This window comes from Trachypithecus francoisi, unplaced genomic scaffold, assembly GCF_009764315.1.
Source record: "Trachypithecus francoisi isolate TF-2019V2 unplaced genomic scaffold, Tfra_2.0 Lachesis_group15, whole genome shotgun sequence".
In the NCBI taxonomy this organism is placed as follows: domain Eukaryota; kingdom Metazoa; phylum Chordata; class Mammalia; order Primates; family Cercopithecidae; genus Trachypithecus; species Trachypithecus francoisi.
Genome location: NW_022681460.1, coordinates 10,785,467 through 10,812,083, shown reverse-complemented (window position 1 = coordinate 10,812,083; position 26,617 = coordinate 10,785,467). Strand labels below are relative to the sequence as shown.

Genomic DNA, 26,617 nt, shown 5'->3' with positions numbered 1-26,617 from the left:
TCCCTCTTCAGTGCACTGCATCTTTTCCTCTAATACAGGAGTCCTCAATCTTTTTGGCACCAGAGACCAGTTTCAGGAAGAATTTTTCCATGGATGGGGCCGGGGGAGGGTGGTTAGGGATGATTCAAGTGCATTACATTTATTGTGCACTTTATTTCTATTATTATCACATTGTAATATATAATGAAATAATGATACAACTCATCATAATGTAGAATCAGTGGGAGCCCTGGGCTTGTTTTCCTGAAACTAGACGGTAACATCTGGGTGTTACGGAAGAAAGTGACAGATCATCAGGCATTTAGATTCTCATAAGGGGAGTGCAACCTAGATCCCTCATATGGACAGTTCACAATAGGGTTTGCACTCCTAGGAGAATTTAATGCTGCCGCTGATCTGACAGCAGGTGGAGCTCAGGTGGTAATGCAAGTAATAGGAAGCAGCTATAAATACAGAGGAAGCTTTGCTTGCTCACCCACAGCTCACTGCCTGCTGTGCAGCCCAGTTCCTAACAGGCCATGGACCCATAACAGTCTGTGGCACAGGGGCTGGGGATCCCTATTCTAATAGATACAGGAGAAGTACACTGACATTAAGTTTTATTTTAAGGTACATTGGACCACTTCATTTTGCCATGATATTTTAAAATTTTAGCATGTTCTTTTTTTAAAGGACAGACAGGAATTCTCTATCTGGGTTGGAATAAATGGCAAGGTTTTGGTCTCATTAATAAAAATATTTCATATCAAGCCTATGAACAGCTACTTTAAAACACCACGTATTGTAACCCATGGGCCTCAGACTGAACCGACCTTAAACTAAGGCCGCTATTTTAGGTAACTTATTGTTATAACTTGAGTGCCATTGGGATTTTTATGTGAATAGAAGAAAAAGATAAGGAGAAACATTTTTCCATGCACCAGGAAACACACATCTCCTGATTGATGTCTAAGTCTTAGGCATTATAAGAAAAAAAAGCATTCAAATTCTCAAGCTCTGATTTGCTGCTATGGATAACAGTTGGTTTTATAAGTCATACTGCTTAAAGTTTTAAGAAATGAAAAGGAGGAGCTTTGCTGGTAAATAACAGAGTTTCTTAAATTAAAACTTTAAGGTATTTAACAGTTTTTAAAAAGCAACATGAAAAAACCAAGTCCTTACCTTACAAAAGAACTGGACATGAGCCCAACAAATCCAACAGCAGCACCCATGACAGCGGTTTTCCGACACCCAAATAGGTCTGTGAAGACGCTGACTATTGGGCAGCAAAAGAAAATCATCCCCATGGAGAGAGAACCCACCCATGCTGTAAAAGAGGAGAAAGGGTGGGAGGAATTACGACATGGTAAGTTATACTTGTGCTTATTCCATTGATATAAGACACATTTAGGAAAATTTTATTTTTAGTTTTTTTTTTTTTTTTTGAGTATAGCGCCTAAGCTTAGTTCTTTTGCCATGGAAATTGACTCATACACTAGTAGAATATTTGCTGACCTGGATAATAGTTACTGGGTATTTATTTTATAATTATTTATAAAACCATACATATGTGTAATCTTCTTTTCTGAAGGTACATCATATTTCACAATAAAAAAATTGAGAATCAGAAGTCAGATTCCATAAAAACCCAAAAAATGAAAACCAACAAGAGAAAAAGAAATATTAAATACAAATAATCATAATTATGTGCCAAAGAAATGAGTGATCTGATTTCGCCGAGGAAATCAAGTCTGTAAGTCCTCCTAAAAAAGTAAGATAAACTAATGGAACCTAAGTGAAAATGAGCTGTGGAAAAAACGGACATGAGTCATATTCCCAACTCTACAACTACAACATATCCTTGGTCAAGTTACTTCCCCTCTGAATGAGTTTTCTTATCTTGAAAATGGATCAAACAACTACCTTTCTAGAATTATTAAAGATTAGAGAAAGTGCACATAAACCTCAGTATCTGGCACATAAGCACTTAATAATTTAGAGTTTTAACAATGATGATGACAACAAATTGTCTGTCTTGGTAGATGACCCTGAAGCTCTGTGAAGCTCTGGAAGTCTCCCAGTATATTACTCTATTTTCTTAGCAAAGGAAGTTAAGCCCTATGCAAATGATCATCATTTCTAGTAATGAATTTCATATTAAGTCCAAATGAAACTTTATCATACTAATAATTTAATTTTTTGCTTTTTTTTTTTTGAGAAATGATCTCGCTCCATTGCCCATGCTAGAGTACAGTGGTGCGATCTCAGCTCACTGTGATCTCGACAGCCCAGGCTCAAGCAAATTTCCCACCTCAACCTTCCAAGTAGCTGGAACCACAGGTGTGCAGCACCATGCCTGGCTAATTTTTGTATGTTTTGTAGAAATGAGGTTTTGCCAGGTTGCCCAGGCTGGTCTTGAACCCCTGGGCTTAAGCGATCACCCACCTTGAGCCCAGAAATTTTTTGCCTTCTTACATTTTAAATTATTATGAAAATTATATGCATTTTAGTCAGTCGTATTTCTTTTTTGTGTGTTTCTTTTGTAGAGACAGGGTCTCACTTTGTTACTCAAGCTGGTCTTGAACTCCTGGCTTCCAGCAATCCTCCCACCTCGGCCTCTAAAGTGCTGGGTTGCAGGCATGAGCCATGGCCCAGTCAGTCAGCCATATTTCTATTATCTGTCTTCCCTCACCAGAAAGAAGACTAATCTTAAAACACAATGAAGAGACTGTGTAAACACTGTCATCTTGACTTAGATGGTGGTGATAGGGATTCAAAAGTAGACGGTAGGAAGGAGCTGATTGGCCAAATATATTAGCACAATCCAACCAAGACGTTTAGAGCCTTACAGTATAGGGAGCTGGAAACAGGTTAAATTTTCTTTTTTTAATGAGACAGGGTCTTGCTGTGTCACCCAGGCTGGAGTGTGGTGATGCAATCTTGGCTCACTGCAACCTCTGCCTTCTGGGCTCAAGCCATCCTCCCACCTAAGCCTCCTCAGTAGCTAGGACTACAGGTGTGTGCTACCACACCAGTTAATTTTTGTATCTTTTGTAGAGACAAGGTTTCACCATGTTGCCCAGGCTGGTCTCAAACTCCTGGGCTTAAGCAATTGGCCCACTTTGGCCTCCCAAATTGCTGGCATTACAGGCATGAGCCACCATACCCAGCCTAGTAAGAATTTTTTAGTCTACTATCTTATACAAAATTTTACTAATCTCTAATAATTTAATTTCATTCAAAAAAGTTCAGACATCTGTGGTGTTTAAGAAACAATCTAGGCTGGGTGCAGTGGCTCACATCTGTAATCCTAGCACTTTGGGAGGCTGAGGTAGGTTGATCACCTGAGATCAGGAGTTCCAGACAAGACTGGCCAACATGGTGAAACCCTGTCTGTACTAAAATACAAAAATTAGCCAGGCGTGGTGGCAGGTGCCTGTAGTCCCAGCTACTCAGGAGGCTGAAATGGGAGAATCACCTGAACCCGGGAGATGGTGGTTGCAGTGAGCCGAGATCGTGCGACTGCACACTGCAGCCTGGGCAGCTGAGAGAGAAAAAAAGGAAGGAAGGAAGGAAGGAAGGAGGAAGGAAGGAAGGAAGGAAGGAAGGGAGGGAGGGAAAGAGAGAGAGAGAGAGAGGAGAGAGAGGAGAGAGAGAGAGAGAGAGAGAGAGAGAGAGAGAGAGAGAGAAGAGAGAGAGAAAAGAAAGAAAGAAAGAGAAAGAAAGAAAGAAAGAGAAAGAAAGGGAGAGAAAGAAAAAGAAGGAAACAGAGAGAAAGAATGGAAGGAAGGAAGGAAGGAAGGAAAGAAAGAGGAAAGAAAGGAAGAAAGAAAAGAAAGAATCTAATATAAATACTAGGCAGGCCAGAAGAAAACATCCTAACATCTACTTTTATTTTTTATTTAATTTTTTTTTATAGCAAACATTGCCTGACAACTAACATCTACTTTTAGATAAAAGCACTTTTATAATTAAGCAAGGGGCTAACACTAAATATTAGACCACATCAAGAAACCCAAGAGCATATCCTTATATTGCATATACTGCTCATATGAGTGAAGATTTTTCAAGAAAAAATACCTTGGCCGAGCACGGTGGCTCAAGCCTGTAATTCCAGCACTTTGGGAGGTCAAGGCAGGCAGATCACCTGAGGTCAGGATCAAGACCAGCCTGGCCAACATGGAGAAACCTCGTCTCTACTAAAAATACAAAAATTAGCTGGCCTTGTTGGCTCATGCTTGTAATCCCAGCTATTCAGGAGGCTGAGGCACAAGAATTGCTTGAACCTGGGAGGTGGAGGCTACGGTGAGTCGAGGTCATCCTACTGTACTCCAACCTGGGGGACAGAGTGAGATTCTGTCTCAAAAAAACAAAACAAAACAAAAAAACCTTGCATAAGTTTTTGTGAATTACTGTGGATTTCAATCTACTGTTATACCAATATTAAAAATTACAGACTTATGTGTTTACTGAATAAGCACTAAAGGATATAATCAAATACAGTTTCTTGTCTTGACTGTCTTCTTAAAATTTATTTAGTGGGGAAAAATTTTCCTTTGCCACTAGACCACTTCAGCAGGCCCATTTGATTGTTTTGGTCAGTGTTAAATAAAGGAAAGCTTATGGTCACTTTAGGTAACAAACCAATCTTCACTAGGTAATCAAATGTTTTCCCCAGCCCCAGGGAACCTGGGAAGGGATTGAATCAGCTGCTTCTCTTCTCTTCCACAACTTTCACCATCACTAGCTGTGGGATCTTTCCAAAGTAGGCATGGGAGACAGGGAGGCTGGGGAAGGAAGGCAAAGAGATGCCAACATGGGCCTTCCTGCTAAAACACCTGTCTGCTGATGTTTGACGCTAACTCTTTTTTCTCAGATGCACTTTCATGGGTTATTCAGAGTCTCACCTCTGGTCATAGCTCCACTTACTTGGATAATTCATTCTTCTCCTGGCTTTTTGGCTGTCATTCAAAAGACTCACCATTGGAACCTCACTGCCCTTTCAGGCATCTATTCGGACAGGAGTCCAACTCCAAGCTATCCCTCTCCTCCACTAGGCCCACCTCTAATCTGCAGGAAATACATTTCCTTTGCCCTGACAAAGGCTGGAGTGTAGGCAAATTCAACACAGCCACCATTATAGTATAGTTCTTTCTGTGGGAACAGTAAGCCAGCCACAGTTCTCTCCTTGTTGGGTATCTCAGAGAGTCAGACCCTGGTCCTCTGTTCCCCGCAACTGGGGGGAATCCTTTAAATCTCTTAAGTCGTCCCTCTCAAGCCCCTCTCACTCGATACCAAGTGAGAGAACAATGGGAGATACCAAGTAAGAGAACAAGTGAGAGTAACCTCCACTTACACCATGGTGGAGGGGACACAGCACCGTTTTCTCAGGAGTCCTCATAAAATGCTATTCCTGACCCATAGTATCCTTCTTAATGGGTTTTAGAGCCTTTAACTGGTTTGAAAACCTACTTTAAAAAGCCACATAAAATATCTCACTTTTGAAATTCACTCTATTGTACTGTAGTGCCTACACTGAAATTCTAATAGATTTTGCTACAATAATAATTGGCAATAGATGAAGTTAGGTCTGTCTTCTGATCAAATTCAAGAATAAATTAATTATTGGATTAGTTATTACCTGCTATTGCACACTCACAACATTTCTAGTTTTTGTCAAGTTTTAACATGGCATCTAAATAATCCAAAGTCTTATGACCTATGATATATATGTCACAAAAATAAAACAGACTGTTGTTCTCTTTCACCCCTTCCAAGTCTGACTATTACTACTATTATAATAATAAAGACTCAGTAGAGCTAGCTGTTGTACTGATAATATATTTGTTGCGCTCAGAAGATTATTTCATTTAATCTCCAGAATTCTATAAGGTAGTACTTCTATTAAGTTCATTTAACAATTGGGAAACTGAAGTACATAGTTACTGTAATATATCCAGCATGGTAAAATTTTTATCTTAAAAATGCAAACAGCCAGGTGTGGTGGTTCATGCCTGTAATCCCAGCACTTTGGGAGCCCAAGGCCGGTGGATCACCTGAGGTCAGGAGTTCAAACCAGCCTGGCCAACAGGGCAAAACCCCGTCTCTACTGAAAGTACAAAAATTAGCTGGGTGTGGTGGCAGGTGCCTGTAATCCCAGCTATTTGGGAGGCTGAGTAACGAGAATCGCTTGAACCTGGGAGGTGAAGGTTGCAGTGAGCTAAGATTGCGCCACTGCACTCCAGCCTGGGCAACAGAGTAAGACTCCGTCTCAGGAAAAAAAAAAAAAAAAAGCATTAAACCAGACCAGGAACAGTGGCTTATAAGTATAATCCCAGCACTTTGGGAGGCTGAGGTAGGAGGATTACTTGAAGCCAGGAGTTCAAGCCCAGTGTGGACAACAAAGCAAGAACCCATCTCTACAAAAAAAAAAAATACTTTAAAAACTAGCTGGGCATGGTAGCAAACAACAGTAGTCCCAGCTACTTGGGAGGCTGGGACTCCTGGGAGGCAGGGAGGCAGGGAGGCAGGAGACTCCCTGGAGCCCAGGAGTTTGAGGCTGCAGTAAGGTATGATGGTGCCACTGCACTCCAGCCTGGGCAACAGAGCAAGACCTTCTCTCTCAATAAATAAATAAATAAATAAATAAATAAATAAATAGCAATCGAGCCCTAGTCCCTCTATGTTCTTCTACAAAACACCCAGACAGGACTTCCGAATTGTGTCCCCAAGGATCCCTCCTCGAAAGTTGACAGTCCATTTGCAGAGCAAAGCATGCCCCCACAGAACTATCCACAGGGTCATCTCAGAGCTCATGCCCACTAGGAGGGCATGTTGAAAGCACGCCCACTTGGCCACTTTTACAACCTACTTCTGCCCAAGAAGGTGCCAGCTCGGATACCTGCCCAGGAGCAGAGGGACCCTTGCCCTTGCTCATTTCCTCCCCTACCTTATAAAAATGCCCACTTTTTGCTCCAAAGGTGAAGTGGCACACTTAGGCAGGAGGCTTTGTCCCTCTTCCTCTAAGCTAGTTTTGAAATAAATACACTTCTTTGTATCAGAATTTGCTCTTGTTAATTGGACTCTACATGCAGTGACCAACTAACCTGCTTTTCAGTTACACTATTAAAATGTTAGTGTTCTTTAATGCTGTAGGTTCTATCCTAGGCTGTCAGGAATATAAAAACAAATAAGAGATTTCTCTACCTTCCAAAAATGTTCGGTCTAGTAACATATGCAAAAGTGGTCTGATCAGAACACCAGATAGAATGTCCTGTGTCTTAAGAGACACAGATGCCAAAAATGTATAAGATGTGCTTGTATAACTCTTATTTGAATATGTGTGTATGTTTGACATCAGAGAGACACATCCAAGAAGACATGTTAAGAAATCTTTTTACAGAAAAATACCAGGAAGCTTTTCAATTTCCCTGTCTAGATCCTATTTGTTTGCTACTGCATTCTGAGAAAAAATCCCAAGGCTCTAAATGTATGACAAAAGCAGGATGCAAATCACTCAAAGTGGTTAGGTTTGATATTTAAGAAGATTTTCCTGCATGCCAAATAAAGCAAAGGTGTTGTAATTATGCAGATGTAAATGACTGCAAGGGCAACGTGTTTACAAATGAAAATACCCAAAGGGAAGATTTACTGTAGTTAAAGGTTGATAAATAGTTTTTTGCCCTTTGGTAGTTCCAACCTGCATTTCCACTCCATCTTGGCCTCTTTCAAGATATCTATGCTCTGTAATAATCAATATTGGTCTAATAGCCTTAAATTATATAAAATAATCGTATGCAAAACTGAGATTAAAATGCAATATGTTAATATTATTGAGCAGAGTCCCAGTAACTCCTGGAGCATGAAACTATCTGGCAGCTACACAAAAATTCAGGAATGGGTAGACTGTACTCTTGCTTTGACCATTTTATTGCCATCCTAAAGGTTATTTGGTAGTTATATTGCACTTAGGAGTGGCTTTAAAAATATTGGTAATCGGCTGGGCACAGTGGCTCACACTTGTAATCCCAGCACTTTGGGAGGCCGAGGTGGGCAGATCACGAGGTCAGAAGATCGCGATCATCCTCACTAACACAGTGAAACTCCGTCTCTACTAAACCCCGTCTCTACTAAAAATACAAATCTATCTATATATATATATTAGCTGGGCGTGGTGGCGGGCACCTGTAGTCCCAGCTAATTGGGAGGCTGAGGCAAGAAAATGGCGTGAATCCGGGAGGCAGAGCTTGCAGTGAGCCCAGATCGTACCACTGCACTCCAGCCTGGGTGACACAGTGAGACTCCATCTAAAAAAAAAAAGAAGTTGCTAATCAACTTCTGTTTATGGCATTGGAATAAAGTGGTCATGCAAACCCTACTACAGATAACTATTATTAAATCTGAGCTAAACAAAACTAAACATACTGGAAAATATCTTAAAAACTGGTAGAAATTGGGGGAGAGTTTGAAAAGCTACAGTTGCAAGAAGAATTACAAAGTTGTGGGCTTTCTAGAGGGCCAATAAAATGTGCAGATGCTCAGTAGACTGAACAGAAGCCAGAATAAAGCAAGGCAGCATCTGAAAATTATAAGAACTAAGCAGAGATATCAGCTGCCGCACACCAAAGTGAGACAGGATTTGCAATGTGAGCAAGCTATCTGCTAGGAACAAAAACTCAATAATCCTTGGATTAACACAGTAGAATCAGAGTTATTTCAAAAGATTATCTACACGTTCAAGTTTCAACCAAAATTACGAGGCATGCAAACAAACAGGCAATCAAAAAAATAGACTGTGAATGGGCTCAGCTGTTGTATTTAGCAAACAAAGATTTCAAAGTTTCTATTATAAATATGTTAGATGAATTAGAAAATAATATTTTTCAAAGAATTTAAGATAAGAAGTGATCTTACTTAGTGAAGAGATAGGGAATCTCAACAACAAAATGTAAACTATAAAAAAAAGAGAAAATTCTAGAGATGAAAAGTATGTATCTAAAGATTGGGTAATTTCTGTTTTCAAAGTTCCCAGACCTTTCTTATCTTTCATCTCCAATCTGCTAAGTGAACCTATTGAATGTATTTTCCAGTCATACTTTTGAAGTATATTGGTATCTTTCCTCTGTAATAACTCAATATTGGTCTAATAGCCTAAATTATATAATATAATAATATGCAAAACTGATATTAAAATGCAACATATTATTTACCAAAGTCCCAATAATTCCTGGGGCATGAAGCTGTCTGGAAACTATACAAGAATTCAGGAGTGGATAGACTGTACTCTTGCCTTGACCACTTTATTGCCATCCTAAAGGTTATTCGGTAGTTATATTTTACTTGAGAGTGGCTTTTAAAATATTTGTTAATCAACCTATGTTTATGGCATTGGAATAAAGTGGTCACACAAACCCTACTACAGATAACTACTGAATGCATTTTTCAGTCATACTTTTAAAGGATGAAGTACTGGAGATAGAAAATACCCAATCTAAAGACAGCTAGCCTTTTCTCACATTGCAAATCCTGTCTCACTGTAAGAGAATAATATTAAACAAAATTAACTAAGTCTTAGAGACCTATGGATCTCTAGGAAAAAAATGTGAGTCTTTCTGAAGAAATAATGGGGCTGGGCACAGTGGCTCATACTTATATATTTTGGGAGGCCAAGGCCGGAGGATCACTTGAGCCCAGATACTCAAGACCAGCCTGAGCAAAATAGTGAGACCTCATCTTTACAGGAAAAAAAAAAAAAGCTAGGTGTGATAGCATGCACCACCTGTGGTCCCAACTACTCTGGAAGCCAAGGGGAGGATCACTTGAGCCTGGGGGGTTGAGGCTTCAGTGAGCTACGATTGTGCCGCTGCACTCCAGCCTGGATGACAGAGGAAGACACTGTAAAAAGCAAACAAATAAAAAGAAATAACAGCCCAAAATAAAAATTGCAAATTGTGTGAAAAACTTTAACTTGTAGATCCAAGAAGTTCAAAGACCACCCCCAGCAGGATAAACACTAAGAAAACGATTCCTAAGCTCATCAGAGTCAAACTGCTGAATGCCAAAAAGAAAATTCTGAAAGCAGAGAAAAATAATATATTATATCTAGAGAGAACAATTATATCATTAACAGGTGGCCTCTTGTAAATAATAAGGGACAGAAGACATTGGAACTTTCATATTGATAGTGCTGAAAGTGAGGGAAAATAACCAAGAATTCTATATCCAGCCTTTTGAAGTAGCCTTCAAAAATGAAAGCAAAATAAAGATTTTTTAAATGGAGAGAATTTGTCACTAGGAAATTTACACTACAAGAATGTTAAATAAAGTTCTTCAGGCTGAAGGGAAATGACACTACTGGCAACTTGGGTCCAAAGGAAGGATTAACACACACACACACACTTTTCCTCATAATTTGTTTACAAGGATAACTTTAAATTACTGTTTAAACAAAAACTATAACACTGTATGCACATGTTATAATAAATAAATAAGTGAAAATAACAGCATTAAAGATGGATGTAAATAGGTAAATACTGTAATAAGGCTCCTGTATTTTACCTGAATTCTGTATTAACTTAAAATAGATTCGAATGACTTAAAGATGCATATCAGAATACTCAAAGAAAGCACTAAAAAATTATGCACAGAGATACAGCTAGAAAGCCAATCAATTAATTAAAATTGATTACTAAAAATTATTTGATTAATGCAAAGGCAGGCAGAAAAGAAAGAACAGAAGAACAACAGGTAGATGAGACAAATAGAAAACAAATAGCAAAATGGCAGACCTAAATGATATGGCCATATCAATTATTATATTAAATACAAATTGACCTAAATGTCATTAAATTTAAAAAGACCTAAATTGATATGGCCATATCATTTTTTTCTTTTGAGATGGAGTCTTGCTCTGTCACCCAAGCTGGAGTGCAGTGGTGCGATCTCAGCTCACTGCAACCTCCACCTCCCGGGTTCAAGTGATTCTCCTGCCTCGGCCTCTTGAGTAGCTTGGATTACAGGCACGTGCCACTGCACCCAGCTAATTTTTGTATTTTTAATAGAGATTGGATTTCACCATGTTGGCCAGGCTGGTCTCAAACTCCTGACCTCAAGTGATCCACCCACCTCGGCTTCCCAAAGTGCTGGGACTAGAGGCATGAACCACCGTGCCTGGCCTCAATATTTACATTAAATAAAAATAGACTAAAGACTCTAATCAAATGGCAAAGATTGTCTGACTGGATAAAGACACAAGAACTAATTATATTCTGTTTAGAGATATATTTTAAATTCAAAGGCAAATAAGTTAAAAATAAAAAGATGGAAAAAGATATCACATGTGAACAGTAGGCCTAAAAGCCTAAGGTGGCTATACTAATATTAGACAAGACAGACTTTGAGACAAGAAATATTACTAGAAATGAAGAGGAATACTTCACAGTGGTAAAAGTGTCAAGGCATCAGGAAACTATAAGAATTATAAATGTAATATACCTAATAACAGAGCTTTAAAAATATAGGAAGCAATGAAATTTGATCCCTGCCTTACACCATATAAAACATCACCTCAAAATGGATCATAGAACTTAAATGTAAAACTGAAAGCCATAAAACTTCTAGAAGAAAATATTGGAATCCAGGCATGATGGCTCACAACTGTAATCTCAGTCTCAGGGCTCATCCAGGATCCCTGAAGGGTGAGTAAATGCGGATCTAAACTCTTTCACTTCCATTTCCAAGGCTTCTTGTCCTCAGACTTTGTGCTGAAGGCGGATGAAGCACCAAACCTCTGGTGAGCCAATTAAGAGTGACTGGTGCAGATACAGAAGACAGGATGCCAGAGAGGATCCCAACACCCACCCTTCACCCCATTGCTCTCAAGGGTTGGGAGTGTCAACCTCGTTCTAATCCAGTTTTTTCTACCACATTTTCCTTCTTTTTGGGGGGTCTGTCATGGCACCTATCTCTTCTTTTACAATGTTAAGAGTGTTGCTGCAAACTACAGAGATATTACTGGGTAGAATGAGCATTTGGCCCAGCCATCAGATAAGCAATTCAGAACAATGCAGTTTCCATCTGTTCTTAGAGGCAAGGAGGATATAGGGATTAGAAGTGTCTTTTTTTTTCCCCTGTTGAAGGAACTCATTTGCATACAGCAAGAAGTTTTTTCCCCCAGGCACTTCCCCCTTCTTGTACTTAAGCTGTTCTTTTGTCTTTTCTCCACAACATCAGGAGTTAAACACAGCCCTGTGAATACAGGCAGCTTTTCTATGCAAGGGTTTTCTTTTGTCCTTTTGGAAGGTATCTTACTAGGCCAGGACCCAAATTCATGGGACTCCCTAACTTAATGAGTCCGTGCACCCTCCTGAGGCACCTTTTTGTCCCAAACTCAATTTCAAGCTTCAGGTTGAAGCCCTAGAAATAAAAACTGGATCTGAGGGATCGAGAAGCAGATGGCAATGAAAGTCAAGGGACTCAGCACTGTGAGTAGGACTAATTCCTGCCAATTAAACCCCTGCTTCATGGAAGGAGGTCATGCTTTTATCTATGGCATAGATGAGGTCTAGGAAACTCAAAGATTACTGACAGCAGGGAGGATAGGCAGTGCGTAGCTGAGTACAGATAATCCCTACCCTCTAGGCCTCCCTGTTCCACATGGGTGAAAGCCGTGTTGGCACCCATGGGCAGCACCTGCCAAGGTCACCAGGACTGGGAGATACAAAGATGGAAGAAAGAAAGGGGACACCTTTTCTTTCTCCTCCTCATGTACCCTAGGTATATGCTGGGAGGAGAAAGGAACTAAAAGATGCCTTTTCCCCCTCTTTCCAGATGGGTAACCAGCCATCTTCAGTCTGTACTTCTTTTGAATGCATCCTGAATCACTGGGACTCCTTTGAATAAATGTCTTCTTTTTCATCTTCTGTCTTCTCTTCATGGATGGATAATTGGGTCCCTGTACCACAGGATACTGCCCTTGGACGCATCCCCCAAACTGTGAAAAGTTTAATTTCCCCAAACCTTAAACTACTTGGCTTAAAATTGAACTGGGAAGGGAACCCAGAAGCCTGACATGCCAGGAAAAGAGTGAAAGTTCTTACCATTCAGACTTCTGGCCTCTTTCTCCCTGTGCAAACCAGTAAAAGGAAGGATAAAAATCACTGTTTACTCTTCTGTAAAGTTTTAATTAATGGAAAAAAGGATTTGTGAGGCTAATCTTAAGCTGTAGCCAATCTGGTATGCTTTGTGTATCTTTCTGTATAGTTCTGTCATAAGGAGTAAGACAGGATAGAACACGGATCTAGGACCCCATAAGCCCACTGTTCAAGGCAGCCCTGCAAACTGGTCAGTTACAAACTTGGCTACAGGTCTCTGAAGGAAATATACTGAGTAAGGTCTCCATCTTGTTTTATGTCCTTGAGAGCTTGACCTTGTAACCACATGGCAGTACTTTCTTTTGGTCTCTGCCATTTTCCAATGGCAGCCCAGGTTCCATCCTGGCTTAGGGAATGAGTACTTTCTGGCTAACATCTGTGTGACTTTTATCATTTGTTGATTCTCTTTCCCTCCATGAACACCTTCTAGCTTCCTTTCTGAAATCTTCCTTTCTCTGAGTTATCTTAAAAGATTCTAGATTTTGTAAAAACTGCTTACCACCTCTTTGAAAATACCTTGTGTACAGGTAGTTAAGTCACAACCTTACTTAAGTCTTGTTGGTTTCACCTGTCAGGTTACTTTTGAAAAAGTTCAAAAGTCAGAAATATTGGCCACTTGGTGAGGCTAAAGTTGGGTAACAAGGGATTTTAAATGATTTTTTTTTTCTTTTCAGACAGAGTCTCACTCTGTCGCCCAGGCTAGAGTGCAGTGGCACGATCTCGGCTCACTGCAAGCTCCACCTCCTGGGTTCACGCCATTCTCCTGTCTCAGCCTTCCGAGTAGCTGGGACTACAGGCGCCCGCCACCACGCCCAGCTAATTTTTTGTATTTTTAGTAGAGACGGGGTTTCACCATGTTAGCCAGGATGGTTTCAATCTCCTGACCTCATGATCCACCTGCCTCGGCCTCCCAAAGTGCTGGGATTACAGGTGGATTTTTTAAAATAAGAGCACTGTGGTCAAAAGTCAGTTTAATTAAAAGTGGATATCCAAGCTATAGGCGTATTTAAAAGGCCTTTTTCTCTTCTTACGTCTTGTTTTGCTGGGAAAAGATTTTCTTTCTCAGTCAACTGCATTACTTTTCTCCATTTTTGTGTTGCCACTCTTAATGCATGCATGAGAGGCCCTAAGATAACTTCTGATAGCCTGGGACTCCCTGGAAAAAATGGAAGAGGCACCACTGACCCCGTTTTAGAAAAAAAACTCTGTTTTCCTCATGAAACTCCAATAATTAAAAGCAGATAAATTCATCTCAAAATCTGTTTTTGTCTTCCAGCTATAACTGTTTATTAGGCTCTAGAAACTGCATGCTTTCCTAGTCCTGCTCTTGAAGGGCTCTATCCTGAGGTCGGTAATCTAATTAGGAGATTGGCCAATGAAAAATCTTACAACTACTGGATCCTCTGTCTGTGTAGTTATATATGTGTAACGTATGCGATGTTTGTATAAAAAAGAACTCTAATTAATTGGCTTAGAGAAAAATAAGCACTTAGATCAAATATTTTTTGAAGGAAAAATAAAAGCTGTAATACCTTTTAGTTCACACAATTTTAATATTTGAAAAATAAAAGGTTTTAGAGATTATCAGTAAAATACAAATGTCTTCAAAATGTAAACATGTGGTCTAAATTATGCAGGTCAGATACTAGGTTTACTAAATGCTTTAAAGTTATAAACTGTTTCTTTGGCTTTTTTTTTTTTTTCCTCTTTTTTTGTTTTCTCAACAGTATCACTCTGTTGCCCAGGATGGAGTGCAGTGGCATGACTTGGTTGCCTCTGCCTCCCAGGTTCAAGTGATTCTCCTGCCTCACCTTCCTGAGTAGCTGGGACTACAGGTATGCACCACAATGACCACTAATTTATATATATATATATATTTTTTTTTAGCAGAGATGAGTTTTCACCATGTTAGCCAGGTTGGTCTTGAACTCCTGACCTCAGGTGATCCACCTGCCTTGGCCTCCCAAAGTGCTGGGATTACAGGTGTGAGGCACTGCACCCAGCCTGCTTCTTCTCCTTTTGAAAATTGTTCACCTTGCTTGCTTTACAGTTTCGTAACACCATATTACCAATAGCATACCAGAGTGGCTACAGCTTAAGCTACAATTGGTAGCACATAATTAAAATAACTTACCAGGCTTTACATTAAAATTAAAAATTGCTAAGGTTTACCATTATACCATGTAATTGAGACTACTGAAAACAGATTTATATCAAGGTATGTGAGGAAAGTAAAATGTGTTTTTAGTAAAGGATTATAAGAAGGCATGGGAATGTAAATTTTTGTCTAGTTTAAAGGATTAAATAATTGTTTTAAGTTGGATAAGATAAAGTCGAAGGTTTAAACAAGTTGTGGAAGGTCTGTAAACATTAATCTTGCAAAAGAAATTCTGTGTGTGAACATACTGACTAAATTCAAAAGGGTATTACATGGTTTTTCTGTAAATTGAACATTAGAATAAAAGCACAACAAGGTTTTCTTAAGGCACTGACATACTCTTTAACAAAAATTTGTAAAGGTTTATAAGAATCTTACCGCATGGTCTAACTGGTTAAGATTGGACAGAATTATCTAAAGATTTCATCAAAAAATAAAGGGTGTGGGAGAGACCAGAGACAGATTGTTTGGAAAGCTGTCTTCACTCTTAATGAGTAAAGGTTTTTACATTTTTAAAAATTTTTGAGTCATCATTTTGGCTAAATAAATGACTTATGGTAATATGCAATTGTATTTCATAATATAAAGTGTTTTAAACCTCTAATGTATTTAACAGGCTTCCCAAAATCAAACTTCAGTTTCAAGGTTGTCTTTTCTGACATCTTACTTTTGAATACTACAGAGGGCTCCTGGATTATTCAAAAAGAGAGGTAAACAGGATTAACTGACATGTTTAGTTATGTGGGATTGCCAAAATAAAAATAATGTTTAATCTTCTTCAGGTTATATTTTAGTAAAAAATACTAACATATGTTCCAACATTGTATGTGGTTTCTAAAATTCTAATGTCTGAGTATATGCTATCAATCATAATTAAGATTATTATGTTGTTATTGTAAACCACAGAAATAACCAAATTTCTTTGTCAATCACGGTTTTGACTGTGATTACCCAAAGACATTTTGTCATTCACAGACAATTGTCTTATTTTGATCCTTTTCAAAAGATGCTTTATAATCAGCTCTAGGACTTTGACAGGTGGTCTCAAATGCAAGTTTCTGATAACTTTGGAGATTGTGATATTGGAATAGAGGGAAAATGTACAGGACTCATGAAGAGCTGAAATGTTTGTGAATATCAAGCAGAACAAGAGTTAACAGAATGTACTGAACTAATAGAAAGCTGAAGTAATCTTTTTTGCTTAAAACATTGTTGATCCTTATTGTTTTTCAGAGTCAAGGAAACTTTTATGTTGAACTATCTACAGCTTTTAACAATTGAGTAAACTATACTCCAGTGAACAAAATGTGGAACACATTTATTTCCTTCTGTCTGGTTTCCCCAGAAGTTGGAAACTATTTGTGAGTATTCTTAATTTGCAGCAATACAGTTATTTGCATCAGTGCAATAAGAATCCATTTTCTTTTGCAACAGGACACAATTGGAGAAACTGGTTGTTTTACCAAGGCTTTGACTAGAAGGGTGTGCTTACCTTTAAGAAATCAAGTTTGACTTGCAGAACCAATAAAAGCCCCTTGGGAAAACTGGTCTCATACTTTGTCTTCTACACAGTCCCTGTACAGGGTTCCTAACCTGTGGTGAGTAAAGAACATCACATTCTAATAGGCCCAGGAAACCCATGTTATCTTGGGACCTCAAGAAGAGAGGAATTTACCCAACTCACAGGTATTTGAGGATACAAACCCATGGCTGGGCTCAGCTTTAAAAGGTCTTATCTGAAATTCCTTGTGGAACAGAGTTCCATCAAAGCCAATTTTAGAAGCCTGTGTGAAAAATAATTATTCTTGCTATACTTTATGCAAATAACCAGGCCAAATATAAGACTAAAGTTTATTCTGCACACAACTCAGTCCTATCATGATTTGTTTTTAACAAAAATGAGGACTGGAGAGAGAAAAATTATGTTTCAAAATTATCATACACTTGTTATTGAATTCTAGTCTCATTAGTTGTTTTTAAGTTTTTGTCTGCATTTTAGACTAACCCTGCTTATTTCTGTGAACCAACCAGTGATCATCAGCTGCAGCTCAGAAGAAACAAAAGGGATGGGTGATGTAAAAATCTGGATCAATATTCTAGCTCTGGGCAATTATCCTGCAAAGCTTGCCAGGTGATAGGAGTAAATAGGGTGCCCATAACCTGGAGGTTTCTTTGTTTGGGAAAATAAGACCAAAGAAGCTGACCAAAGCCAAGACTCATGCACCCAAATCTTAACAGGCATAACTATAGCCACCTGTTATCTGGGCATGTTGGTAGCCGTGGGATTTTTGAGCTGTCCTTACCCCCTTATTTTGTTTTGATACATGTCTTCTAATAATCTGGTTTGTCTTTTCTCATTTTCAGGTCGTCAAATTCCAGTCATGCAACTGGAGCCTCAGTCGATGGCTCTCTTTTACTGGGGACCCTAAGATAGGCCTCTGAGGGAGATCTGACTGCCATTTTCCCAAAACAGCATCCCTGTCAGCAGGAAGCAGCTAGTATCAGTCATTATCCCTATTCTAATGGCAGTGAGATGTACCTCTTCAGAGGGGAGAATTGATAACAGCAGGAGGTAGACAAATGCCTAGGCAGACAGGAGTGTAGGAACGGGTCCCTGGTGAAACCTGGCCTTCAAGGTGAAGACAGTTTAAAGCCTAGCTACAAGTCTCAGGTAAATCCATGGACTGGATTGAGAACCTGTCTTCCCATTTGGCAGTGCTTTCCTCTGATTGATCCCCACCCTTCACCTATTTTACACATACCTATCCTTTCTTTTCTTTTTTTTTTTTTTTTGAGACAGAGTCTTGCTATGTCAGCCAGGCAGAAGTGCCATGGTGCGATCTTGGCTCACTGCAACCTCTGCCTCCCAAGTTCAAGCAATTCTCCTGCCTCAGCCTCCCAAGTAGTTGGGACTACAGGTATGTGCCACCACACCCTGCTAATTTTTGTATTTTTAGTACAGATGGGGTTTCACCATGTTAGTCAGGCTTGTTTCAAACTCCTGACCTCAGGTGATCTGCCTACCTTGGCCTCCCAAAGTGCTGGGATTACAGGCATGAGCCACCATGCCAGGCTACATACCTACCCTTTCCTAACTGGTTTTCTACACTATCGTGCCCACCTTTGAGTGTTGTCTACACTTTAACCTTCATTGCATACTCACAAACCAATCTGCACGTACTCCCCATTCTGAGTCCATAAGAAGCCCCAGACCCAGACACACATACACAGAGAGAAACCACCTGACTGTGGGGGTGAGGGACCACCCCCTGCGTCCCCTCTCTGCTGAGAGCTGTTCCATCACTCAGTAAAATTCTTCTCCACCCATCCTCACACTTCAAATTGCCAGCATATCCTCCTTTTTTTAGATGTGTGACAAGAGCTCGGGATACCACAGGTGGACCAAGTGAGTGGGGTGCCTCAGCCCATGGCCAAGTGAGTCCCTGGTTGGCAAAGTAGCTGAGAAAAATCCTGTGTTACCAGCACTTTGGGAGGCTGAGTTGGGCAGATCACCTGAGGTTAGGAGTTGAAGACCAGCCTTCCCAACATGGTGAAACCCTGTCTCTACTAAAAAAAATACAAAAATTAGCTGAGCATGGTGGCACACACCTGTAATCTCAGTTACTCAGGAGGCTGAAGCACAAGAATCACTTGAACCCAGGAGGTGGAGGTTGCAGTGAGCCAAGATAGAACCACTGCACTCCAGCCTGGGCGACAGAGTGAGACTCTGTCTCAAACAAAAGAAGAAGAAAATACTGGAGAAAATCTTTGTGATCTTAGTTTAGGCAAAGATTTCTTAGATATAACATCAAAAACCTAAATGCCCATACAAGAAATCCATTCAAGAAAATGTTGATAAACTAAACTTCGTCAAAACTAAGAACTTCTCTTTGAAAGACACTGCTAAGAAAATAAAAAGACAAGCCACAAACTGAGAGAGATTTGCAAATTACATATCCAGTAAAGAACTTGTATATAAATTATATACAGAATTTTCAGAACTCAATAAAAACCAAGCAACTCAGTTTTAAAAATGGGCAAAAAATTTGAACTTTACAGAAAAGATATATAAATGGAAAATATGCGTATGACACCCAATATCATTAGTCATCAGGGAACTGTCAACTAAAACAATGAAAAACCACACACATAGGATATCTAAAAATGACTAATCATACCAAGCGTTGGTGAGGATGTACAGCAACAAGAACTTTCACATATTGCTACTGGGAATATAAAACAGTACAAACACTTTGGAAAGCAGTTCAGGACTGTCTTAAAAAGTTTAACATAAACCTACCATATGACCCAGCTATTCCTCCATTCCCAGGGGGCTCCCAGCCCTCGAGCCTAAGAGAAACCAAAGCATATGCCTATACAAAAACCTATATACAAATGTTTATAGCTGCTTTATTTCTAAAAGTAAAAAAAAAAAAAAAAAACCCCAGGAAGAACCCAAATATCTATAAATAAGTGATTAGATAAACAAATTATGGTATATCTATGTAATGGTATACACAGCAATAAATAAGAGTGAACTATTGATAAATACAACAACATGTACATGCACCACATTCTAGTAATTCTACCCCCAGGTATGTACTCCAGAGAAATTTTGCACATGTGCACAAGGAGAAATGAGTAAGGATGTTCACAGAAGCATCTGTAATAGTAAAAATCTAGAAATAACCTAAATTGCCCATCGGCAGTAAAATGAATGAAATAATGTTACTGTTGGTATTAACGTACAATGGATAGTTTCACACATTTGTAGTCATAGCATAAAACATGATGTGAATAACTAAAGTAAATTTGGAATAGTGACTACCTGTGGGAAAGTGTGCACGAAGGGGATTAGGAATGGAGAAGTGTACACAGGGGACCACAGCTGGGCCTGTGATGTTTACATCCTTTTTTTTTTTTTTTGAGTCAGGGTCTTGCTTTGTCACCCAGACTGGAGTGCAGTGTGCAGTGGCAGGATCACAGCTCACTATAGCCTCTGGTCAATTGATCCTGCTACCTCAGCCTCCCGAGTAACTGGAACTACAGGTGCATGCCACCACACCTAGCTATTGTTTGTAGAGATGAGGTTTTGCCTTATAGCCCAGGCTGGTCTCTAACTCCTGGATTCAAGTGATCTGCCCTCCTTGGCCTCCCAAAGTGTTGACATTATAGGCATGAGCCACCATGACTGGCCTACATCTTTTCAAAATCGAGCATGTTAGGATCTGAGTAAAGAGTAGTGGATATGTAGAAAATACATTTGTTATGTTACTCTCTAGATTTTTGTTTGTTTAAAATATTGAATAAATACAAAAAAATACTGAAGTTAATTTGCATATCTTCAAAATGTTATTTAGAGCAGGGGTCCCCAGCCCCGGAGTCTGTTAGGAACACAGCAGGAGATGAGTGGCAGGTGAGCCAGCATTACCAGCTGAGCTCCACCTCCTGTCAGATCAGTACAGCATTCGATTCTCATAGGAGCACAAACCCTATTGTGAACTGCGCATGCAGGGGATCTAGGTTACACACTCCTTATGATAATCTAATGCCTGACGATCTGAGATAGAACAGTTTTATCCTGAAACCATCTCCCACCCCATTCGTCAAAAAATTGTCCTCCATGAAACCAGTCCCTAGTGCCAAAAAGTTTGGGACTGCCGATCTAGAAGAGGTAAAATCACTTTACCAGAAAAAAGCTAAAAATAGGGAAAATGTGCACTGTAATTGTCATGTCAGAAAAGTAAATTTTAAAAATAAATAAATATTAATAATAGGGAAATAATCTCAAACTCTTTTCATTATAAAGCTCACTTTAAAAATGACAGACTATTTTTGCAAAAATAATCTTAAAATCCAAACATCCCATTCCTCTGAAATTAAAACTTCTCTTCACATTATATTATTAATAGTTATTTTAAAACATCAAATAAAAATACAACAGAATAGCTCTCTGTTATCCCCTCTCATTTCTGCATTCTGATAGCATTTCATGACGCTTTCAAATAAGACAGTCATCTTTTTGGGCTATAAGCCAACATTAGCAACTGGGCTCACAGTGCTTTTCCTTTTTTTCTTTTTTTTTTTAGTCAGATATAGCATTGTAGGAAGGATCATAGTGCTGATACTCTCTGAAGTATTTACCTACATCAATTATTTGGAATTTTTCTGCAGGGGAGATTTGTCTAGTCTCCCACATTTACTTATTTATTCAATCACTTGTTTATATCATTATGGACTCATAGATGTTTATTTTATATTTCGATTTAAATTCAAATACTTCTCTGTGGCATAGATCTGCCTTAAAACCACAAGTAGTCTGAAGTTCTATTCTATGGTTTCACTGATACTGACTACTTAGCTAACTTGTATCTTCAATTCTTGGAAACCTCATTCTCAGATAAAAATAGCAAGTATGGCCGGGCGCAGTGGCTCATGCCTGTAATCCCAGCACTTTGGGAGGCCAAGGTAGGTGGATCACGAGGTCAGGATTTCCAGACCAGCCTGACCAACATAATGAAACCCATCTCTACTAAAAATATAAAAATTAGCTGGGTGCAGTGGCACATGCCTGTAATCCCAGCTACTTGGGAGGCTGAGGCAAGAGAATCACTTGAACCTGGGAGGTGGAGGTTGCAGTGAGCCGAGATTGCACCATTATACTCCAGACTGGGCGACAGAGCAAGACTCCGTCTCAAAAAATAAAATAAAATAAAACAAACTTTCATTTTAGAATAGTTTCAGATTTACATAACAATTGTGAAGACAGTACAGAGAGTGCCCACATACCTCACATCCAGTTTCCTCTATTAGTAACATCTTATGATAGTATGTTACATTTGTCACAATTAATGAACTAACATTGATACATTGTTACTAATGAACATCTATACTTTATTCAGATTTCCTCAGTTTTAACTAATATCCTTTTTCTATTCCAACATCCCATCCAGGATACCACATTATATTTAGTCATCATGTCTCCTTAGTCTCCTCTTGACTGTGACAGTTTGCCACTTTTCTTATTTCAGATGACCTTGACAGCATTGATGAGTGCTTTTCAGGAATTATGTAGCATGTCCCTCAATGAGGATTTGTCTGGTGTTCTTCCCATGATTGGTCTAGGACTATGAGGTTTTTTGGAAGCACGACTACACAAAGTGCCATTTCATCCCATTATATCAAGGGAACACAGTGCAATATCAACATGGCTTAGTGCTTTCGATGTAAACCTTGATCATCTGGGTGGGATAGAGTTTGCCAGATTCCTCCACTGTGAAGTTGTCTTCTTTTCCCTGTTTATACTGCACTCCTGGAACAGCCCACACTTATAGGAGTGGGGAATTAATTATGCTCCATATTTACCTGCATAAATTACTTGGAATTCTTCTGCATGGGGGATTTGTCTAGTCTCCCACATTTATTTATTTATTCAATCACTTGTTTATATCATTATGGACTCATAGATATTTATTTTATACTTTGATTTAAATTCAAATACTTCTTCATTTTGTTGGCTATTGCAAACTCTTTCACATGGCTCCTGTGACCCTTTGACATACTCCCATTATTGGGGAGCAATTTATTGTTTTTAGTTTTTGAGCACTCCCTTGCTTTCTGATATATAAGATGCTCCAGGCTAATCTTATATATTATCATCGGCCCTTTCTGCAAGGAGCCCTGGTTGCTTTTACTGGATGATAGTATTACAAACCAAGATAAATGGGTGCTAGGTGTGCTTGTTGCTACAGGGATGTCACGGCTTCTGCGCCCTCTACCCCATGGAGGTAGAAAAGACATGTGCATATACCAACCTATCTATGCATATCTATAAATATTTTCCATGTGTAACCATCTGTATCTATATAAGCTAAACAAAAATTCATGCTGAGCATACTTATATAAACCTCCAACTCTAATTCATTATCACATGGGTTATTCTACCTCCTTCCTTGCTTGTCTATAATCTTTCATTACAATAATGAAAAATCTGGGAATTTCCTACTTTTCACCTCAGAAAGTTACAAAAGTAAAAGAAGAAATGAATTTATGTTTTGAGAGGAAATCACTTCTTCAAATAACCACATTATTATGTTTTTTTGGGCCAGGCATGGTGGCTCACATCTGTAATCCCAATACTTTGGGAGTCCAAGACTGGAGAACTGCTTGAGGTCAGGAGTTTGAGGCCAGCCTGGACAATCTAGGGAGACTCTGTCTCTACAGAAAAAAACAAAAACAAAACAAAACAAAACTTTTTTTTAATTAGCCAGGCATGGTGGCATGCACCTGTTGTCCCAGCTACTCGAAAGGCTGAGCTGGGAGGTCAACGCTGCAGTGAGCCATGATCATGCCACTGCCCTCCAACCTGGGAGACAGGGCAGGGCAAGACCCTGTTTCAAAAAAAAAAAAAAAAAAAAAGCCCTGTTGAAAGCAGTGATATTTAAAGATGACAGGAAGATTGTGCAGCATACCCTCTATGTGTCACCCTTAGATGAGGCCAAACCTAGAATCCGTAACCCAGATGAGATCATCCTGGCCCCTAGTAAAACCACTTACCACTTTCAGAATTGTCTTTTTTTTTTTTTTTTGAGATGGAGTCTTGTTCTGTCACCCAAGCTGGAGTGCAGTGGTGTGATTTCAGTTCACTGCAACCTCCACCTACTGAGTTCAAGCAATTCTCCTGCCTCAGCCTCCCAAGTAGCCAAGATTACAGGCACTACCACCATGCCCGGCTAATTTTTGTATTTTTAGTAAAGACAGGGCTTCTGATTTTTGTATTTTCAGTAGAGATGGGGTTTCCGTGTTGGTCAGGCTGGTCTCAAACTCCTGACCTCAAGTCATCTGCCCGCCTTGGCTTCTCAAAGTGCTGGGATTACTTTGGGAGCCATCGTGCCCGGCCTCAGAATTGTCTGTTGATGTCATAGCCTCATCTTTCATCAAGAGATACTTACAGAAACTGCCTGATAAAATCCATTATTACCTCCACTATAAGGCCAATGCCAACATTACTTCATTACTCAGCGTCTCCTATGAGAAACAAAGCGGCAAAAAATACTTGTTTCCTTGAGTAAAGTAACAAGTAAATTGTGTCTTGTTTAACCACATCCATCATGCTTCCCTTTAATGTTGTTTGCCAGAAGCTTAGAGCCAAATATGCTATGGGATTGTAACAACTATATAGGCCCTGATTGGTGATGTGTTTATATTCCCCCAGTCTTAACAACAAGTACTAGGTCATATTTTTCATGGTTGCTGAAATTTTATTTTCTACTCCTATCCTACCATTTTATTTGTGTAGTGTTTTATGCTTCTAAAAACTACCTCAAATCCTTTGCGGAATGAAGTAATATAAATTAATGCACATATAATCCTATTATTACTATAGTTGTTTAATCTTTGAAATAATAACAGGATTAATGGCCTATAGTGGGAAACTAGTTAAGAAGAAAAATTTTTACAAGGTTCTTATATAAGATATTGAAAAATATTCTCAAAAATAGAGGGGAAATAATAAACTGTTCTTAACCTGAACATTATCATTTTCTCATAAGACTGATATAATTTTAAATTCTGGACCACCAGGAAAAATACTTTCCTAATTAGATCCCCTTTCTCTACACCCATTTCTGTCCTTTCCCCCAATAGTGAACCTTTGCCTCTTTTGTTAACTGCAGGAACCATATGGGTGGTGGCTGGACCAAGATTTAAAATCATAACCAATAATGATCAGGAAGCCTAAAAATATACTCAAAGCAAGCATCTTATCTTTGTAAGGAGAAAGGGAAACTAACATTTCTTGAGGACCTGCCACATGGCAGATGATGTTTAGGAGCACTTTATATATACCATTTCATTCAATCTTTGAAGCAACCTCAGGTGAAATAGGTTCAGAGGTTCAAAGCTCAGAGGTTAAGTGATTTGCCTAAGGGCTCCCTGCTATTTAAATGGAAACTTCTAGATTTATACCCCAGCCTTACCTGACCATCTAGCCCAAAAACCTCCTCTGTCCATTCCATCACTCCTTAAAAGCAACCACGCTGCTTTTATTGTTTTTATTTAATTTTTTTTTTGAGACAGGGTCTCACTCTGTTGCCCAGGCTGCAGTGTAGTGGCACAATGTCAGCTTACTGCAACCTCCGCCTCCCAGGCACAAGCCAACCTCCCACCTTAGCCTCCTGACTAGCTGGGGCTAGAGGCACATGCCACTGCTCCCAGCTAATTTTTGTATTTTTGTAGAGGCAGGGTTTCACCATGTTGTCCAGGCTGGTCTCAGACTCCTGAGCTCAAGCAACCCTCCAGCCTTGGCCTCCCAAAGTGCTGGGATTACAGGCAGGAGCCACCATGCCTGGCCATGCTGCTTTTATAATTTCTCCTCAGTGCACCTAAGCTAGGGAACCTTTTAAAGATGGGAGAACAATTTAATAATGCTTAACAGAATAAGGACACAAAAAAAGCTATTTAGAATGCCTTTCTGTGGAGGAATACATCAGAACCCAGCTCTTCCAAAAATGTTCCATCCTACTGGCTCTCAGCACTCTCCCTCCCTTGCACTTCTCCAGCACTTACCACCAGTGCTACTCATTGTCACTGACCCAAGGTTCTTTTTTTTTTTGAGACGGAGTCTCGCTCTGTGGCCCAGGCTGGAGTGCAGTGGTGCAGTGGCCGGATCTCAACTCACTGCAAGCTCCGCCTCCCGTGACCCAAGGTTCTTTACCCTGTGCATTGTATTTAAACGCACACACATGCATGTGCACATACACACCTTGTATCCCCAAATCTGGGTTTCTTAAATGTCGCCACCATGCCTTATACATGCATTTCCCTCTTCTATTCTTCACATTGCAGTAGATGCACAAAAAGTATCACATGATTGAATGAGAACACTCAGGCTTCGAAAGGGAAGTTACTGCTGGATATGTAATAGTTGACCTCTCTGCTTTTCTCAAAGAAGGCTGTATCTAAATCTATCCCCTCGGTCCACAATAAGGCATTCCTCTCTTACTCTAACAGCATGTTCTGGGAAGCCAGAGAAAAGTACTTACACGTAAAATAAAACTACTTACAGCATACTATCAACCATTTCTATACTCTCTCACAATGAAAGAACCCTGATTCATTAAGGTGTTCCTTGAATTTCTCAGTATAGCCTTGTTCTGTAAGATTCATGGAACTAACTTTTAGGTGACAAGGAAGATTTTTTAAGGTTATCTCTAATAAAAATATTGAACGGAATGGAGCTAAGGATTAATATTTGAAAGAAAACTTAAGTTTTATTTATCAAACTTGTATGCGATGCCTTCATTCATTCAATAAATACTTATTGAATATC

At 39.4% G+C, this 26,617-nt stretch overlaps 1 protein-coding gene across 1 annotated transcript in view; it reads right to left on the bottom strand.

Moving 5' to 3' along the window:
* SLC16A10 (solute carrier family 16 member 10) overlaps window positions 1-26,617 on the bottom strand; it is a 141,833-nt gene that overhangs the window by 50,891 nt on the left and 64,325 nt on the right. Inside the window, exon 2 of the mRNA XM_033234315.1 lies at window positions 1,162-1,306. Within this exon, the coding sequence (XP_033090206.1) occupies window positions 1,162-1,306 (145 nt within the window). The remainder of the gene's footprint in view (window positions 1-1,161; window positions 1,307-26,617) is intronic.